Raw genomic sequence first — 21,182 nt, forward strand, 5'->3', positions numbered from 1 at the left:
CTTATTATTCTGTGGTCTCAGGTGAGGATTGCATGATTTTTCTCCGAGAAACTAGGGGTTTTTCATCCAGCAAACCGACCACAGAACACACGAAATTTACACATAATATACAGTTTATAGCGCAATATAGTCTCAATCGCTAATTTGTCTGAAACCAGCCAACCAACCAAAGAAGCCAATATAGGAAGAGCAGAACTGTCCAAAATGTCAATGTACCACATAATGTTCCTTTTCCAGGGACTGCAACCAATAGACCATGCCCAAACCACACTCCAGTGACACTTCATTCCATGTGACTCCTTTTCAGGAGTCACATGGAATGAAGAACTTGCCTCTTCACGGACCCTTGCGGCTCTCTGGACAGCAACACAAGAACTTACCATTGTTTACTATATAAGCCTTATAATGTAGTGGAATTTAAAAACACAAAGGCTGCTATGAATATATTGTGTCTTTCTAATAGTTAATATGAAATACTAACTTTATTGTAATAACTATTATATTTTATATGTTCCTATACGATTTAGAAAAGTAAACAGTGCTTTCTTATTAGGATCATCTCCAAGAATCTGCAATAATGTTAGTGATGGCTGAGTATTAGCAGATGAATTAAAGGTGTTTAAGTTGACATTTAGAAAGTGAGGACAGTCCACTAACAAATGATGAAATCAATTGTACATGACATGATGTTCATTGGGGAACACTGTCATTCGTTAATACAGTGGCAGACAAAAAAACTGCCTCACTTGTTAATTTTGCAAATAATGCGTTTTGCGCTGCATTGTGGATTGCAGAAATGTTCGAAATGCATTTGTTCGATGGGATATATATCTTTGTGAATGAAATCCAATAAAAAGACTCCAACTGATCTACTTAATTGCCATAAATATCTTCCCAAAGGGTAAAATGCGTAATTAATGGATATATGAGAAATCATGCAAATGATTGTTTGGTTGTCATGACTGCATGACAACTAAACATACATTTTATTGCATTTACGTGTACAAACTGAAATGATAAGTTAACGTAATAGTATAATGTACTGTAAATCAGCCAAATAAGTCAATATTTTATTGTTCCTCCTAGAGCTGCAATTACAGCCTTGCAACGACCTGGCATAGAATTAATCAACTTCTGGATATACGGTTGCCCAATTTCGTGGTACCACACTCTTACAATGCTCTCCTACAGCTGAATCTTACTTGTTGGCTTCTTCTGAGCAATTTTTGACATTATGATCCAGCAATTTTCAATAGGGTTCAAATGTGACTGTTGCTGGGCCAGCCCAACAACACTGTAATGCCAGCATTTCTGAGATATGGCTGTACCTTAATGGAGAAAAACGAGAGAAAGCATTGGTGTATGTTTTAAGCCTTGTGAGACAAGAAGACACTCATCATTAAACCTAAATTGCATAAAACTTACCAATTTTGCTGTGTGGCAAGGTGCTGAGTCCTGTTGAAAAATGCAGTTTTTGACGTCTGTGTGATCCCTAATAACGGGTTTCAGGCACTCCTCCAAGATAGCAGTGTAGGTTTCTGCATTCAACATTCCATTAAAAAACTTAATTCGCCCTACCCCTTTACTTGTTATGCATCCCCAGACCATCTGACCGGCGGAGAACTTTACAGTTGGTGTTATGCAGTCAGGATGGTATGCCTCCGATTTTCGTCTTGACATATCGCTTCCCATCCGAGCAATGCTGGCTGAATTTCGATTGGTCAGAAAAGACGAGGTCCGATTGCTCTTTGTCCATGAACATGCGTTTTAGCCTAAGCAAGTCACTTCTTCATTTGCTGGGTCAACAAAGCTATTTCTTGGGCATTTAGGCATGCAGACCACATGCTGTATTTAGATGCCATCTCAAAGTGCAGTTTTAGATCAGGAGCACTAGCATGGCGATTATGAAGGCATAGCCGTTTCAAATATCGATCTTCGAAAGGCAGTCATTCTCATACCGCCTGATCCAGGCCATCTCTTCACATCACCAGTTTCACACTTTAATTTCAACACCCGGGATATTTTCGACTGGTGGCAGCCTATTTTATCAGCGATGGCATGTATAGAAACCCCTCCTGGGACAGAGCAACAGCTACACGTTTTTTTCTTGATATCAACCGAACATATGGAACCATGCTTACACCTCCGCAAAACAGGATACTAATGATCATGTATACCCTTCCAATGCTGTATTTATAGAAAAGGCTGAAACCTTGCAATTACTGTCTGATGCATTAGAAGCGTTATCTGACAATACCTTTGCTTTGCACCAAACAAAATGACTGTAATCAAACAATATCTTGTTTCGCTATAAATGTTACTTTTTTTAAGGTGATGCAGTTTTTTGTCTGCCACTGTAGATACAGGTGAGTGAGGTAAGTATACCCAATATCTAAGCTTCATAACATGTTGTTGTTGGGTTTAGGAGCATCAGCGATTAAGGCCTTGTTGCTCTGCGTATACTGTCTGTAAAAATTGCGTTCTATGGTCGATTTTCTGTTTGCTAGATGGATAACCTGTTTCCAAGAGAAAAAACATGCTGTTCTTGCCTGAGACTAACTCAGCCACATTGCAAAAAAGACCCATAAAAATTCCTTGTAATCAACAGGACTCAAACTCAATACTTTTCTACCTAGTGGGAGGACAATAGCGATTCTGCTAACTGTGCTACCTATGAGAGCAAGCCTTATAACACAATTTCCCAAGATGTATCACCTCAATTGCCCTCTACATGTCTGTAATTTTGTCTTCTGAATTGTCCTCTCAAATCAAAAGCTACCTCAGTAGAATCATCTTCCTCTCCACACCAGGTGGAAGAGACCTGAGTTCAAGTCCTGTCAATGAGTTTAAGAATTTTAATGGGGCTTTTTCACATGGCTAAATTAGTCGATCTCAGGGGAAGGGTAGCATGGCCTTTACTCTGGAAACAGATTTTTTATGTAGCAAACAGAAAATCGACCCCAGAACACGCAATTTATAGACAGTATACATGAATCAATATGGCCTTAGTTGCTGATGCTCCTAAAATCCTGCCACTCCATAGCTGAGTAGTCAGGAGCGGGAGTGCAGAAGCACTTGCTCTTTGAGTAGACCATGGTTAAAACCCCCGAATGCAAAATACAGTCAATCAGCCAACCCGCACTGGACCATTATGGTCCATTTCCCTCAACATGAACCGTTGAGGCTTCCATCCTGCAGTTGATTGATAATGGCTGCAGTTTACCTTTTACTACTTTTCAATACTAGGGTCAGCTACCCTAGTATTGAATACTGGATCCAGTGGCAGACACTCGGAAAATCTTTTACAATCTAAATAAGCATCATTTAGACCCACTTTAACAGACAAACATCCGGGAATTAATCATAATCAGGAATAATATCAGTCCTGGTAAGACTACGCACATCAAGAATAGATGCACCTAATGTTTACCCAAATAAACTGTTCCATATAAGATAATGTGGATTTACACATGGAATTGAGGCGAGGCCACTACACTCCAATTATGACCAGCTGAGAAGTCTAAATATTCCTATCCAATATAGCAGATCTTATGAACTGGCTTAGCATATATATTGAACAACTGTATAGCAATAAGACCTATAGAACATTATCACTTTCCAGCAAACTTACCACATGATGGACTCCAGCCGGTATCCCTTGGGAACTTAGTGACAGTTGCAGTACCACAACTCATGCAAATTTTGGGAATGGGATAAATTCCCAAAATTTCCCAGGAATAAAAAATCGGTTCCTCCTTGACATCCACCATTTAATTTCCTATTCATTAAACTTACTTGTTACTGTTTGTATTCCACTGCACAAATATTATTCTCATTTTATTACTTTTTATATACTCCACTGGCATATATGTCCATAGCAGGGTGAAGTTGTACACTTGAAATTGAGTAAAGAAATAGATGCAAACATTTAGAAAAAGCCCATATGGAATTGTGCATAGGGATTTCATCAAATATATATCTTTTAAGTAATTTCTCCTATTAAATTAAGCATTTTTGGAAAATGTAAGCTTTGTAAATAAAATAAGGTTTCCATAATCAATATAGCGTACATAATGCATTTGGTAATACCTAATAAAATGGCTAGTTTTATGCAAACAGAAAAATACATGTGTATGAAGCAGTTTTTTTTTTTTTAGGCACACTGACCAAGGCCATATTGTGTCACATATATTACCGGTAAATTGTGTGTTCCATAGTCAATTTGCCAGTTTGCTGGATGAAACATTCGAGTTTCCATTAAAACAAATCCACATTACCTTCGCCAAAGACCAAACGAGCTATGTCGTGAAAAAGTGCCATAAAAATTCATCACATTGTTGACGAGATTCAGACTCCAGTCTCTCCAGGTTTGAACTCGTCTCATCACTTCAGTGGGTGTGAGAGAGAGAGAGTTACATGCCATGAATTCATGAAATCCATAGATTTGCAATCCACAAGCCTTGGATAACAAATACATATGCACAATATTGGCTGGCATGGATCAAAGAACATTGAATCTGGACTGTAAATCAAAGGAAATTGGTTCTGACAGCAATGAGTTATTCTATACATGCTTCTCCAGTTTTACAGATGTTTGGGTAAAACAGATTTCTGGAAAATGCTTACTAAGTGTGTTGTCTCAATTATGAAGTTAGGAGCAGGTGTCATTATCTGGTGGTATTTCTTGTGGTATGGACTAAATCCACTGGTCATAGTGTATGGAACAATGATTGCTGCATACTACATTGTTTTGATTGGAAATTCTGTGTGGCATGCATTGGGACAATTTTATGGAAGCATCCCTTACCAACGTCCAACACAATAACAAACTATGTTACCAAGCAAGGATTATGAATGCATGGTACAAAGAAAATAACATTGGAATAGTGGCCATTACAGAGTAAATATTTTCAAAAAATTCTTCAACAATTCACTAAGCAATCTTCATGGCCAAGGGATGAACTAACAGGCTACTATTTTTTCAATAATTAAATGTTTGTGTATATTGCCCACATAATAGGACTGTCCAATGAAAATGCAGGTTTAGGAACAATAATTTTTTTTTACCTTTTAAGTAATTAACAACATAAATAATTAATTTTGAAAAAATAACACCATTATACAAATTTTTAACTCAACTATATAAACATGAACGATTTATATAATATGTAAATCAAACATATACTATTATTCTATATATAATACAAAAAAGACTGATTGTTTAAGTCTGTCAGACAATATCCTGCAAAGACAGTTCGTAAATTAATAATTTAAACACTGTTTTTAAAAACATGTTTATTTATAAGTGTCCCATGTCTTTTGTTAAGATAGTTGTTGTTGTTTTAGTTTTAGGAGCATTAGCAACTAAGGCCATATTGCTCCGGGAACATGCGGTGGTCATTCCCTGACCTTGCCACATCCTCTGTATTTGGTGGTCACGGGCTCAAACCCCGGTCTAATCAAGAAGCGTGTGCTACGCACAGCTGCTCCTTCCCACCTGGCTACGGAGGCGCCTTGTTAAGATAGAATAAATTATGAGTACCACACACTTTAAAATAATATTGGGTTAAAATTATGACCAAAACTGTCATCATAAGCTTCCTTCACATTTTTTAAAATGGCAAGTAAAATCAAGAGAAAGTGAATATCTTTAAAAGCATGATTACGGAAACTAAAAGGTTCATAATACTAAATTAATCAAATTCAAGAAAGTAGTGCATATGATATTAAGAAACTGGGCCAGTAAACCTCCTCCGGAGGATTTCTGTAGCCAAGTGATCAGGAGAGAGAAAGCAATAGCACATGCCTTTTGAGCAGACAGCGGTTCAAGCCCCAGACTGCTAAATATAGTCAATTTGCCAACCTGCACTAGACCAGCATGGAAGATTATGGTTAATTTCCCTCAATGTAACTTGTTGAGGCCTTCATCCTGCAGTGGATTGACAGTGGCTGTAGAATTATTATTTATTTTATATATATATTAGTTGCAGGTGTGTGTTTTGTGTATGTGTGGCTGCCATACATACTATCGCTGTTTGTATACAGAAATTACAATGACACAAAATGTAATATTACTCGACTGTTTTTTTTTTTTTTTTCTTTTTATTCTGACATTCTATTGCAGTCTGGCTCTGCTACTATTGTCAGCCAGCTATCAACAGCAGAAACTATCTTTATTTGTTTAAATTTTTATCTTACACAGCATGTAACATATAAATACATTTTTGTTTTAATTTTATATTTTGTTCACGATTATTTTTAAAACCAGCTTAGTCCACAGTGAATTTCGATATGGAAGTGATGATAAAAATTTAATTAACAAAACCACAAATATTTAACAATATAAAAATGAGACTGATAACAAATCTTGCACATCTCTGAAAAATATTATCATGCAAATCTTTAATATGAACTGCTTTATCATATGGTTTTAAAAATTGAAAATAAACCTAACATGCACATTTAGAACCATCATTTTCATAGTATAATAAACAATATAATCTACAACACATTTGTAAGTTTTATAACCATACATTATATATAGCAAACAATTAATTTGGCTGAGATCAACAGTGAAACGTTAACATATCAAAGAGAACCAAGAAATGGATCTGAAGTCTTAATAGGTGTACAGGATTTGTTCAGAGCAAATACATCTGATTATACAACAGCTTTAAAAAGTTTGATATATGATATTTCTGCCTTGTAATTTGAATATTCAAACTACTTCTCGTTTAGAATTACTTCTTATAAAAATCTGTGATATCCAGATATGTACTCTCAAGAAGGCAGAGTAAAAAAAAGCACAATTTTCTCATTAATCTAACTTGAAATAGAAGGAATAAAATATGAAATTTCCAGTGATTTCATGATCACACACTTAAATAAATATACAATTCCTAACGTGACAAAGCATATGACACAAAAAGCACCTTCAGTTTTGGAAAAACACTGATCCAGTGGTTATAAAATAAAAAAGAAGTGTGATGAGATTTCGTCCATATACTGACTGCACAAATAAAAGATATCTACTGCACAATCTTATGTTTCAGCACCCTATAAGGGTAAAGGAGTCTTTACCACAGATACATACATATGGATCGATGGTAAGGAATTTGCATAGAACTATAGTGAACTGTAGTATTTTATCCATTGTGGAATGTGGATGCCCTGAGTTGGCCACAAAGATGGGCCATAACAATCTCTAATCTTCTTGAAAAGTAGATATCAGGAGAAGATATGATAAAGTCACATTATGATAGCCCTGGACACAACAATTCTAAATAATCTGTCTTTTAAATAACAGATAACATTTCAACTAAATTTCTTTTAATATAAAATGCACCAAGACAATTTGGAATTGCATTCCCAGAAAGGGAAGAAAAAGACCCCCATTACCTTAATATAAAATTCAAATCAGTACAATGTAGTACAGAAACAACATATAAACTGCTTAATTATTCTAATTTTTAACATGGCAGTTATATAGAGAAAGCAGATTTTATAAATGAGGATTACTTATGTACTGCCAAAATTGAAACTGAATACCAATTGGTTCCATTCCACAAAAGGAGTCAGAAATATAAATCTCATATCAATGATAAATTGTTTGCCAGACAATTCTTACATTTTTGTGAATAATTATGGAGACTTTCTAATGACTAGTCACAGATTTTTTTTTCTTTAATGTTTTCTTTTCATGTATCCTTGTACTCTGCAACAAGTTATAATCTATGTAGGCACACCTAAAGTCTGTCACAAATGGAATGTAAAATGCTCTTAATAACCTTGATGACCTATAAAAAAAAATGGGGGGGAAGGGAGAAAAGCAATTATTTTAAATATTATTTTTAACATGTTTTTAAACAAAATTTTAAAGAAAACAAAATAAAAGGTCTGGAAGGTCTTCTGAAGATATTATATTAAATTATATAAATATTTCCTAAAAGGTCACACTGTTAAGTCAATAATTAAAAAATATAAAGAACATTATAATTTTTACTTTTATCAGTATCTAATAAAAGACTGTAGATGGTAATAAAGTCAAATATATTACTTTAAATACTTCAGAGCATGGGTTTGTAAAGGGGAAATCTTGTTTGAACAATTTGTTTGGCTACTATGAAATGGTCACAAAGGAACTGGATGCAAAAAATAATTTTGATATTATATACTTGGATTTCAGGAAAGCTTTTGATACTGTTGCACATGGAAGACTGCTGTACAGATTGGAGAGGTATTAAAGGGAAGTTGCTGCTTTAACGGTAAGGGGCATAAGGGCAAGTTGCTGCTATGGATAAAGGGATGCTTAAGTAGGAGAAGACAGAGAGTGGTAATCAATGGACACTGCTGTTCGTGGGCTAATGTTATTAGCGGATTCCCCCAGAGTTCGGTGTTGGACCCATTGTTGTTTTCTGTATTTATCAGTGATATTGATGAAGGCATATTAGGCTTAATGTGCAAGTTTGCAGATGATACAAAGGTTGGTAGGGTGGTTAATGACAGTGTGCTACTGCAACAGAATCTAAAAAAAGTTAGGTAGATGAGTTGAGAAATGGCAATTGAAGTTTAACATCGATAAATGCAAAGTACTGCATATGGGTAGCAGTAACCCCAGAGTAATGTACTAACTGTGTTGTATTACACTCAGGGTAGTGGCAAATGAAAAAGCCCTGGGGTAATTGTGCAGTCAGATATGAAGTTCTCTGAGCAATGCAGACAGGCTGCAAGGACAACTCATGGGGGTATTGTCAATGATATACAGGAATTTTGCTAGCAGGAATAAGGAGGATTTTTCCTTTGTGTAAGGCAATGGTCAGGCGACATCTTGAGTACTGCATACATGTCTGAAGGCCTCATTTTAGGAACAATGTGGAGCTGTTGGAACGATTACAGAAAAGGGCAACGAAATTGGTAAGTGGAACAAAGGATGCACTTACCAAGGAAGGCTTCAGTTATGCAAACTGCAGCATCTAGAGACTAGGCACCTATGAGGTGATCTGATTTTGGTGTGTAAGGCTTTGAAAGGATTGAGCAAGCTCAATGCTGATGGGATTCTTCCTCTTGCTCAAATCACCCACATGAAGGGGTACATATTCAAATTGAGAAAAGACAGTTGCAGAATAGATGTGCGTAACCTTGCCTTTAGCCAATGGGTGGTTGATTGTTAGAACAAACTTCCATCTGTTTTTGTGGAAGTTGAGAGTTTAAATAAATTAAAGGAAGAACTAGACAAATTATTGGAGGGAATGAATAGGTGAAATGGGAGGTTTTTTTTTTTTTTTTTTTGGCTGATGCTGCATAAGCTTGCTTTCTTGCATCATTTGCCACTACTAATGCTAAATGTTAAAATCTGTACAACCAATGGAAAATTAAAAATGACAGAAATGAAGATATAAAATATAAAATCAGGAGCTATTGATAGATTTAGTCTGAAGTTATCTTGTTAGTGGCTACCTCTTAAATACAGAAACTATCAAGTAACAATGGAAAACAGTTACCTAACCATGCAAAGCACTGCCTCACTAATGTAATTTAAGTCACATCTGCTCAACTATAGCCCAAAAAGTGAGGAGTAGAATAGGAGTGTATTAGGTTATATACATGAAATGCAGTCCTCAGATTGTGATGCAAGCTATACTGGCGAGTCACAAAAGCTGAATGAAGGATCATCTGGAAAATCATGCTGCTGCCAATTACAAAGCTGATTCTATGCAGTTGGTCATGATGTTCACAGCTTTTTGGTAGGAAGGACATTGCATTAAAACAAGGACGTTTATACAGTAGACTATCAAAATAACAGCACCACAAATAGCAGAACATTCGAGCTACCAGCACATTGAGATCGGATGTTTACAGACAGCGCAGATGTCTTGCAGTGCCGAAAAAAAGAAAATGGCAAGTCAGGTGATTACTGTATTTGTTTATGTTCACCATTTTGAAAGTGAATTCTGTACTGATATCATGGATCATACCGCTGTTTTACATTTATTTTATATTAAAAACTCCTCACTATGGCTCCTAAAGTTAATAAACCTCATACAGAGAAGAAAATAACATTAAAGCTTAGTGACAAACTTGATATAATCCAAAGTATTACGTTAGGGTCACCCGGAGAGTTAATTCATATACTCATGTGTATTATGTCTGTAAATTGCATGTATTCTCTGGTCGATTTGCCTGTTTTGCTGGACGAAAAACCCAGTTGCTGAGGGAAAAACCTTGTTATATACGCCTGAGACCAACTAACTCAGCCCCAGAGTGAAGAAAGCCCATTAAAGTTCCTCACATCATCGATGGGATTCGAACCCGGGCCTTTTTCACCCGGTGTTGGGAGGACAATGATGATACCACTGTGCTAACTAAACTTGATATAATACACAAAATAGAATGGGGGCATAAGCAGGAGTGTATTAATGGCAGAATATAACATTGGATCGTCAACACTGGATGTTCATTTTTTTTTTTATGTGCAGTTAATAAAATTGCATTCTTAATTTCACTATTATTTAGCCTCATTATTTCTGCATTAAATATATTAAACTTTCTAGATAACGGAAAAATTGAAATAATGGCACCTTGAATTCCTGAAAATGCCATTATTCTGAAAGTTTACTGTACTCCTAATTCTGCAGATGACAAGAAGAGTTGCCACTGGCTTGAGGTTTTCCACATCGGTAGCACCAAGCCTAATATTAACTGAACTAAATGCATGCCCATTCACCTCCACATAGGCTTGCTACAGTTCAATGGAGGGGAGATAGTAGAGAGTACCTTGGATAGGAGAATGATGCAGTAATTTTTGGATAATGTGAAGCCAAAAATTATGTTTTGGCTTCACATCATCAGCATTTGTACTTTACAAACTACTGAAAAATCTAAATTTTTTCTTTAAAAATAAATACAGGCAGTAGAACAACTTTTAGTCACAATGCTTTCCTAAAAATTAAGTTTACAATGCAAAGCATATTTTTCCATACACTTAACCCTTTGCAGTCAAACATCTCATCAAACATGCTGTTCTGTTTTGCTAATTATAAAGCTTGTTTTCTCACTCTTCTGGTGTAATTACTGAACCACTTTCTATTTATACTTCATATAAAAAAATTGATGAACTAATCAGAACTAATTGAACATTTACATTCAATTGTTAATAGTTGATGGCTCTAGTTTTTCTTCATTTTTAGTATTCACTGTATATTTACTATCTGCCAGAAACGGTGTTTAGTCCCAGTGTCAACATCTCGTAAAGCCTTTTCTGATGAAGAAATTGAGAAATGAACTTTCCAATTCAGAATTTGATTTACTTTTGTCAAATGATCTTATTTTTGATCTCAATGTTATATCTTGTAGCAGCGATAGAGAAATTGAGAAGCTAATTAAGCAGATCCCCCATAATCACTGCTAAGGACATTCTTCACCACCATTTATTTCCACATATTTTCATTTCTATAAAGTTTTTTCCTTATTATTATTCATCCCAACCATTTAAGCATTCTGATTTCTGTTCTTTTGCTTTTCATCTGTTGCACTTCCTTAGTGGCTATATTTTTGGATTACAATAATTCAGATATACAGTAAAATCTGGCACCCTCGGGGAGTGAGAGGTATGACCTGGATTTTGAGAGGTATGACCTAGTGTGTTAAATAGTTTTAGAGAAGCACATTTCATAAATATTAAGCACAAACAATTCACTTCTTTACATCATAAATATTTAACATAATTATTTTGTCATTTCATTGGGAAATGGCATGGATAATGCAGCAATTTTAATTGTCACAGCAAAAAAAAAAAAAAAACTTGCCTTTGCAACGAGTTGCTGTGGTACTGAACTATTTTCAAAGGATAGTGTTAACTATATTACAACTTGGAAAACTGATTTCATACACTGTAACAACTTTACAACTGATTTGCTTACATGTTGACAATACAGACAACTTCTTATCTAATGAGGGAGAAGCTAGTCCCGAAACAGGCTGCCATAGCAATTTTATCTTATACAGCAGGCCCTCATTATAATGCAGTTCACTTTACGCTGATTCGCTATAACGCTGTTCTTATAGTATAACCCGTATCTAACTATAATGCTGTCACAAATCACTATAATGCTCTTTTTACAGATTGCACTTTTGGTATATTTAATGAAATCGTTTCATTTGATGGAGTCGATAGCTTGAAAATGAGTAGCAAAACAGCATTAAAATGTTTCCCACGCTCAGTGAAATTTTCTCGCATGCTAATTTAATTGCAGTACAGTGACTTATGTAGCTCCGAGATCAACATTTTAAAAAATTATCAAGTATATTGCTTGTAATATTTGCGTTATATGCATTTATCCGAAGTCTAGTCATCACTCAGTACAGTATTAGACATCATGCTTAACGAACAGTTTACTAGAACATTGTATCGTAATTAATGCAACCAACGCAGTTACATTTTCAAAGAGTTAATAATGGCAGATAAGAATGAAAAAGCAACGTCTGGATGCAGTACGAAGACTACAAATATAAGAAAAAGACTGAATTTGAAAATTAAATTAGACGTTTTTAAGCGAACGGATTCCAGTCAATGACATGCAGATGTGTGCCATAATTTAGGACTGGCAAGTTTAACTGTAAGAACAATTATAAAAAATAAAGAATTAATTTTAGCAGCAGGAAAGACAGCTGTTCCACTGCAAGCAACTAGAGCTAGGCCGGCTATTAGGATCGAAATGGAGACTAACTAATTTTATTGAAGATAACATCCAATACAGGATTCAGTTAAGTTAAATATTATAAAAAAAAAAAAAAAAAAGAGGGAGAGAGAGAGAGAGATTAGCCTATATAATGATCTGAAAAAAACTCACCTAAAAAAAAAAAAAAAAAATGTGGAACCATTTAAAACTAGTAAGGGCTGGTTGAATAGATTTAAAATCCAGGGAGAAGCCACAAGTGCAGATCAACGAGCCGAAACTTTAAAAAAAAAATCTTGCTAAAATTATTGAAGAGGGGTATTATGTGTTATACTGTGTGTTATACTTCCCAACAAGTTTTTAACACAGATGAAGCAAGACTTTTTTGGAAACGAATGCCTAAAAGAAGTTTCATATTGAAAGAAGAAAAAAACATGCCAGGTTTCAAAACGGCAAAGGATCGGTTGATTTTATTGTTGGCTTGTAACGCTACGGGTGATTTAAAATTAAAACTCCGTTTAGTTTATCAGGAAGAGGGCCAAAGTACAACCCAAAATCAACACATTTTTCATGATGAAATTCATCAATTAAATTAAATCAATTAAGATCAATTAAATTCATGATTTTAATTGAAATTTTAAGTTTAATTTTGATATGTAAGTAGTTACCATATAATTATATATGCATGTAATGCAGAATATTTTATATGTACAAATATTTGAATATTAAATATTTTGACCGACATTTGTGCATCTTTTCACTACCGTTTATTATTTATTAGGAAATATCCTATGGCACCGACCACAACTCAGAAATACACGTTACCTTATATGGGAATGCAGCGCTCACTTAGTGTGAATTCACTTAGTGCTCTGTTTTTCTGGAACTTTCTTTATCAGCGTTAAGCGTGGGTCACCTGTATATAAATATCCAAGAAAATTAAGATGTTTAAACCTGTGTTAGCAATTTTATTGGGTTTCTAACTTTTTTTAGTGTTTTACTTACCACACTGAACTTTTTTGTTGAGTGCTCTACTTTTCCCATAAGCCCTGTTGTTTTTAATGTGTGAAATACCATAATGCAGAGATTTTTAGGAACACATGTACCACGTTATAGCAGAACTGACTGTAGTGATGCTAAGAAAACTCACTGACAAGTTTTTTCTGCTGCAAGAATTAACACCATTACATTATTTCAGCAGTCTAAATGCTGTGAGCCACAGAAACAGATTAAAGGACAAGATAATCATGCAAGTATCATATAAAGGGAGAAATGTCATCCTATTTTCCTGAATTCTTAAAGACATGCAATCACTGATGTGAGTGCTGGATTGCATTCTTAATATTTCAAGATTGTAAAATGTGCCAGATTTTAGAGAATTCCAAATTGTATAAAAAGTGCTGGCTTTTACAGAGTTTACTGCATATATACTTTGGTTTAACTTATTTTTTTACTGTGTTCTCTTATGCTTTATGCATAACAGAAGTAGTTAGGCAAAATGTTTATGCTTTCTTTTTACTATGCTCTTCTACTACTAAATCTCTTATGCAGTTGATTGCCTTTACTGAAATGATTGAATTAACTGCAAAGTGTAAGGAAGTTTTTTCCTGTTAGATGTCGCTTAAGGTGAGAAAACAGATGGACATCTGCATGCTATATGAGAGATGATAAAAGATGCACTGTCATGAAAGATTATGTCTTTATCATCAAGAGACTGAGGCTGTTTTCTTCTAATGGCATTTTTTCAGTGTCTGCAGAATTAGACAATATATTTGAGCATTAATAGTGAAACATATTTTACGAAATCAATTTAGAATTTTTTTTCCGGCTCCAGAAGGTTGTGCATATTATTTTTCCTGTAGGTATTTGTTGAACAGTTGGCACCTCTTATGAACATTATTTGATATTGCTGCTTTTCCACACACTGCCAAAAGTTCTGTGGTAAAGCACATTTAGCACATAAGAATGTTTCATAGACATTAGAATTTGTCACATAGCATTCTATGTTCAAAGTTACATTTTTATATTACAACTCTGGAGACTTTACTTTCTCATTTTTCATCATTTATGTATTCACACATATGAATGATAAAGTGAAATGATATAAGAAATTTGAGAATATAAGTATACCAATCCATGTATCTTAAAAGCAAAATATTCTTTGACAGATATACACCTAGGGAATTGCAAATATAAAGTAAAATAATTACTATTATTTATTTCCTAAAGCTTTATACTAGCTGTAAACATGTCCACAAAGCATAGTCTGAAAACAGCCCAGGGGTTTTATCACACTCACAATTAGTGTAACAACACCATGAAAAGAAAGAGGTACTAATTATACTCAAATGCACATCATTGTTTAACACTGGTGTTGAACAACATACACATTGTATAAATGACATTGAATAATTTTATTATCTGTTAAGATTTATGGTATGTATCTGAAATTTGCACTGTAATCATTTTACTCTGTTTGTATTTCTCTAAGTACATCTAGGTCAGGGGTCGGCAACTTGCGGCTTGCGAGCTGCATGCGGCTCTTTGGGCATGTAACTGCAGCTCTTTAACTTTTAGCCCGCATGAAGCACAATTTGAAATGGAGTTAGAGGACTTAAAAATCAAGGACATGTGGAGTGCAAGACTAAAATGTCTTAAAACTGAAATTGAGGATTTGGAGAGGCAAAAGGCTGCCCTTGCAATTCTACACAAATGGATGGCGATAGAGAAAAAGCAAGACCAAACTGTGTTAAATGCGTGGAGTAGCTTACTGGATACGTATATAAATTTGAGTATACTTTCGTTTGGACTTCTCTCAGTTTTTGGTTTGACAAATTTCTGCGAGCAAATATTTTCTAACATAAACTATATTAAAAATAAATCAAGAAACCATTTGAACAATGTGAATCTCTCAGCATGTTTAAAGATGAAAATTACGGCATACTCGCCTGATGTTGAGAGACTCGCTCCAGAAGTTCAGCAGCAAAAGTCACATTAATTCGTACCTAATTGGATGTTTGTTACATTTTTTTAGTATTAATAAATATTTCAAAATATATTTTTTAATAAAACACCTTCCCACTCTATTCCATTTCTTAAAAAACTCCCCCACCCCTCCTCCTCCCAGCCTGAGCTAAGGTGCAGCTCTTCAGATTCTCTTTTTTTTAATTAGATCAAAAATGGCTCTTTACTCAAAAAAGGTTGCTGACCCTGATCTGGACAGATACCTGTAAATGGATATTTTTCTTTTAAGATACATAAACTGGTATATATAAATATTTTTTAATTTCTTATATCAATCTACTTTGCCATTTTCTTTAAGCATAATATAAAGGTATCTATGAATATTTAATTTATAGATTCAATATCTAAATCTTAATATTAATTATTTATCAGGTGAGTGTATAAATAAAACTTAGTATAGTATTATAAGTTAAAGGGAAGACAAAGAAATTCAAACAAACCTTGATGCATCTAGAAATGAAATAGAAGAAAGAATTTTCCAATCTTGTGTATTCTGTGAATATCTAGGCTCCCATAGGGACTCTGATGGATAATCTGAGTCAACAAGATATTGGCACTGCTTTATATCTATCTATACAACATAATAATAATAATAAAAAAAAAAAAAAAACACCAGTCACATAAAAAGCACTGCAAATAACTGACTTGGAAACACCACAGTACAGTAGAATCCCACTTATCTGAAACAACTGGGACCAAGGTATTTCAGTTGATTTTTTTTTGGGTAATCAATTTTCAGCACAGTCTATAAAGTATATAAAACATAAGCAGGAATTGACTTGACAGAAAATTTCAGTAATTTGCATTTATTATTTATATATTATAAACCATGCATGCTTCTATAGTTTAACCCTTTCCTTTGTGAGTTTTCTGAATGTGTATGGGTTCATAGAATTTTAAAAAAAAAATTTTAAATCTAAATGCTTTTAAATATTAATTAGGGAAAAATAGCTTATTTTGATCTGATTGCGTAAGAACAAAGCACATAAAAAAATAGGAAGTCTGACATGTTTGTGAAAAAAGGCCAACAAGCCAGGTAGATTATTTTTCCATTTCTGTATAACACCAACCACATTAGTGGTTGGTGTTATACAGAAATGGAAAAATAATCTACCTGGCTTGTTGGCCTTTTTTCACAAACATGTCAGACTTCCTATTTTTTTATGTGCTTTGTTCTTACGCAATCAGATCAAAATAAGCTATTTTTCCCTAATTAATATTTAAAAGCATTTAGATCTAAAATTTTTTTTTTTACATTATACAGAATTGATTCAACAAAATTTACTCTTCTTTGTTTCATTAACAATGCTTTATATTGTTTTATCAAGATTTTATTATATTCATGTAATTGTTTTGTTTGTCACAGTTAATATTAAATGTGTAAATTTCTTTGAGTGAAATTAGAAGAAGAAATAAAAGCAAATATTTTGGATAACTGGTATTCTACTGTACCATAAACATTTACAAAATAACATCATTACTCACAGATGACACTGTACTCTATGAAAATTTTAGAAACCTCAGTGAAAGTTTCTAAAATTCACTACCAATTTAATATTTAAATTGGTAGTGAATAAAATTTAAAAGGCACTACCAATTTTTAAAAAGGTATGCTGGAATAAAAGATTTAATCAAGCAATGTTTCTTATACATTCATACCTCAACATAGACATCAGCAATATCAATAACCTTTCTCTATCTGAGTGTACATCTTCCATTTAATATGAAAAAAGAAGACTACAAGGAACACTGCAAGTGACTTCCCCAATAATTTCCTTCATGTCGTTATTGACAGTTCCTAGCCATCTAAGTATGATTTCATGATTTCATACTGTGAAAAAATCATCTTGATCTACTATGATATTCTCATCCAATACAGAAGTGGTGATCTTCCATTGCACTTTTGCCAGAGAACCCACTGTCATCAGTTTTTGATGGCAACCTTTAAGAATCCATTGTTCCATTTCTGACTTCTTCAGCTCACCGCCATGATCACTGACATTCAATTGAACAACAATTACTTGATGAAAACAAAAAGATAGCTGTGGTGAAGGATATTAAATGGTGCAAGATTCTATAATCAACATAATCTGAATAATTTCATGATTTTGTACCCCCCCACAGCAGCATTTTAAAAACAGGGAGTGGCTTTCCAATCACCATGTGTCTTGGCACAACTATCTTAATCCAGACAAGAGCAACTCTGATACCAGAAGAAGCTATCATGTATATTACAGAAATAAAATTAAGTTACATACAAACTATAAATAATCATGATTCAAACTATATGTTTCATTATATAAGGAAACAAAACTATTAATTAAAGGGCAGTAACTGTAAAAAGTTTCCAGAACTTTTAAAATTTTTGTAGGTTATTTTCATTTTATATGTATGTGCTTTATAACATAACAGTTCTTTGTGTATACTCTTTATATAACATTCAGTTTCAAAACACAGTAGCATATGTTAGCCTAAACTAGCAATTGTACTCTCAAAACAAAACAATGCAGTGCTTCAGGCTTTTGTTGCATGCCAACTGTTAGTGTACAAATATAAACAGAGAGAGGAAGAAAAAACCTACTGTGAATGAACTGAAAACATCAAATGTTTTGTAAAATGATCAGCCTATAAAAGTTAATTAAAGAAAGAAAGGTTTAACTCAGATGGTACAGAGGTTCTAGGATTTAAAGTTCATGTGTTGTTATGGGAGTTTGTAGTACAAGGGCTACTTAAGCCATATTACATCTGTCAACATAACTGAGGCTATATAGGATGGCTTCAGTGGGAGCAGTCAGAAACAGTCATACAGTAGTGTTTGTTTCAGAAAAAAAAAATTAGTTTTACATCATTACTTTTGATATGGTGGTGACAAGGGTTCTTGCAAATTTGAGAGGAAACTGAATGAGGGGTATCAGACATTGCTGAACAGTGTACATTCAACAAGTATCATTCCACTTTATCATTCACTGTGAGTGGAGTCTCTATTTGCCATATGATGCAAATAAGTCCTAGTCTTCTGATGAACCAGAAAAATATAATATAAATAAATAAAAATTAATAATAATAAAACCCTTCATATGTATTTCACTCATACATAGGTGCTCATTCAGCTGACCTTAGATTTTTCCAAAAACTGTCAGCGTAAAACTACTCGTAGAGGAAACTTATTCCAGTGATTTACAACTCATTGGCTAAAAGAAAACTCCCTACAACCCAGTCTGTACCCCCCCCAACACCAAATTGAATTAAGTCCCCTAAGTTCTAGCATGATTTATAACTGTGAAAATTTTGCTTTGATTATTTTATTATTCCCTCCCTTTCCACCTCTCAGGGCATTACAGACCTCAATGAGATCCATTCTAAAGTGATTAGTTAACAAATTTAGTAGCCTGAAAATTTAGCCTTAGCATTAGAATTAGTAGAAATATATGATGAAAGAAAGCAAGCTTACACAGCATCAGCTGAAAAAAACCCATCCATTCTTTCCAAAAGTTTGTCCAGTTCTTCCCTGAATTTATTTAAGCTATCAAATTCCACAACAACAGATGGAAGTTTATTCCAGCAATCAAACACCCACTAACTAAAGAAAAATTTGCACACATTCTACAACTATCTTTCCTCAATTTGAATTTATAATTCAAAATAAATTCAAATAAATTGCATAACCTAAGCAAGAGGAAGAATCCCATCAGCACTGAGCTTGCTCAAACCATTCAAGGCCTTATACACCTCAATCAGATCAGTTCACAGGTGCCTAGCCTCTAGACGCTGCAATTTGCAGAACTTAAGCCTTTCTTGGTATGAGCAACCCTTTGTTTCCCTCACCAATCTTGTTGTCCTCCTCTGTACTCATTCCAGCAGCTTTACATTGTTCCAAAAATGAGGCCTCCAGACCTGTATGTAGCACTCAAGATGTCAGTGCTAGCAAAATTCCTGTATATCATTGGCATGACCCCATGAGCTGCTCTGGCAGCCTGTCTGCACTGCTCAAAAAACTTCATATCTGACTGCACAATTACTCCCAAGTCTTTTTCATTCTCCACTACCTCGACCTCGAGTGTAGTACTACACAGTTAGGACATTTCTCTGGGATTACTGCTACCCATATGCAGTACTTTGCATTTGTCAATGTTAAACTTCAGTTGCAATCTCTCAGTCCATCTGTCCAACTTTTCTAGATCCTGTTGCAGTGCATACTCTCATTAACAACCCTGTCAACATTCATATTGTCTGCAAACTTGGACATTAAACCTGATATACCTGCATCAATATCACTGATAAATACAGAAAACAACAATGGGTCCAACACCGAACCCTGGGGAAATCCACTAATAACATTAGTTCACGAAGAGCAGTGTCCGTTGATTACCACTCTCTGTCTTCTCCTATTTAACTATCCCTTTATCCATAGCAGCAACTTGTCCTTAATGCCATACTGTCCTTCTTCATATGGGCAACCTTTTGCCAATTTTAACAAGCACATCACCTCTCCTTGAATATCCTTACAAAGCCTGATGCCTTTATTATAGGTATGATCTCCATAGTATTAGCAATGGCCACATGGTACAAGGAAGCCTATGGCTACTTAGATATAGTACTGCAAGTGGAGTCTTGCATGGAGATAACATGTCTGCCTGGACAGTAAACTCCAAATCTTCTGAAACCTTACATATTGTGTAATTAAGACATAGTTATCACTTTTATGACCATCACTGAAACCCATTCAAGCAGTTCTGAAGGGATAGTCCTCTCCAAACCTGATATCAACTGAAAATTTTGACATCATTCCTTTATCCCTTTGTCAATGTCATTTAAGAAAATCAGAAACAACAGCAATCCTACCATAGATCCCGTGTAGGACCCAATTTCAAGGACTAGTTCAATCTGGAGAGTATCATTAATCACATTTTGATGCAGTAGCATCCTGGTAGAAATGGTATTCTGAATGAAACACAGCATAGTTTTTTAAAGGGAGAAGGAAATAGTACTGCATTTTTAGTTTCCATGATTTTTCCTATTGCTGAAGTTAGACTGACTGGTCTGTAATTACTCATAAAAGTTTTCATGGACTGGAAATATTTTGGCACTTTTCCAACCCAAAGGAACCTTCCAATAATACCTTAATAATTAATCATAGTGGTTCAATGCATTCTCTTGCAACACCCCCAAAATTCTAAGTATATGCCATCAACCTCAGGAGGATGAAAATAGGTGTTGGTCCCCACATTTAATAAGGCAAAGTCATTATTGTCAAGCATACATTCAACAATATGACCTTGTTCATTAATTTCTGTACATATGGATATATGTACAGAAATTTTTCTGTACATATATCCATATGTATCCTTTGGAGATATGAATGGATATGTCATCCATTCATATCTCCAAAAAAGTAGGAGTGGAGAGGGTAACTGCAAAATTAAATCATCGCAATCTGTCTGGGAGATGCTTGTTCCAGGAGGAAACTATATAGAATTGATTGTG

General features: G+C 34.5%; 1 protein-coding gene across 5 annotated transcripts in view; it reads right to left on the minus strand.

The window, feature by feature from the left end:
* Nucleotides 1–7,560: 7,560 nt before the first annotated feature.
* Nucleotides 7,561–21,182, minus strand: part of Alg9 (alpha-1,2-mannosyltransferase Alg9) — a 96,454-nt gene continuing 82,832 nt past the window's right edge. For 4 of the 5 annotated variants that reach the window (XM_090375115.1, XM_090375113.1, XM_090375111.1 and 1 more), the window contains 2 exons: nucleotides 16,139–16,269; nucleotides 7,561–7,796 (listed from right to left, as the gene is read on the minus strand). In XM_090375115.1, the coding sequence (XP_090231241.1) occupies nucleotides 7,655–7,796; nucleotides 16,139–16,269 (273 nt within the window). In that variant the 3' untranslated portion in view covers nucleotides 7,561–7,654. The remainder of the gene's footprint in view (nucleotides 7,797–16,138; nucleotides 16,270–21,182) is intronic. The other variant, XM_090375116.1, reaches the window with a different exon arrangement.

Source organism: Mastigoproctus giganteus, chromosome 6 (genome assembly GCF_048544385.1).
Source record: "Mastigoproctus giganteus isolate SK-2022 chromosome 6, ASM4854438v1, whole genome shotgun sequence".
Classification (NCBI taxonomy): Eukaryota; Metazoa; Arthropoda; class Arachnida; order Uropygi; family Thelyphonidae; genus Mastigoproctus; species Mastigoproctus giganteus.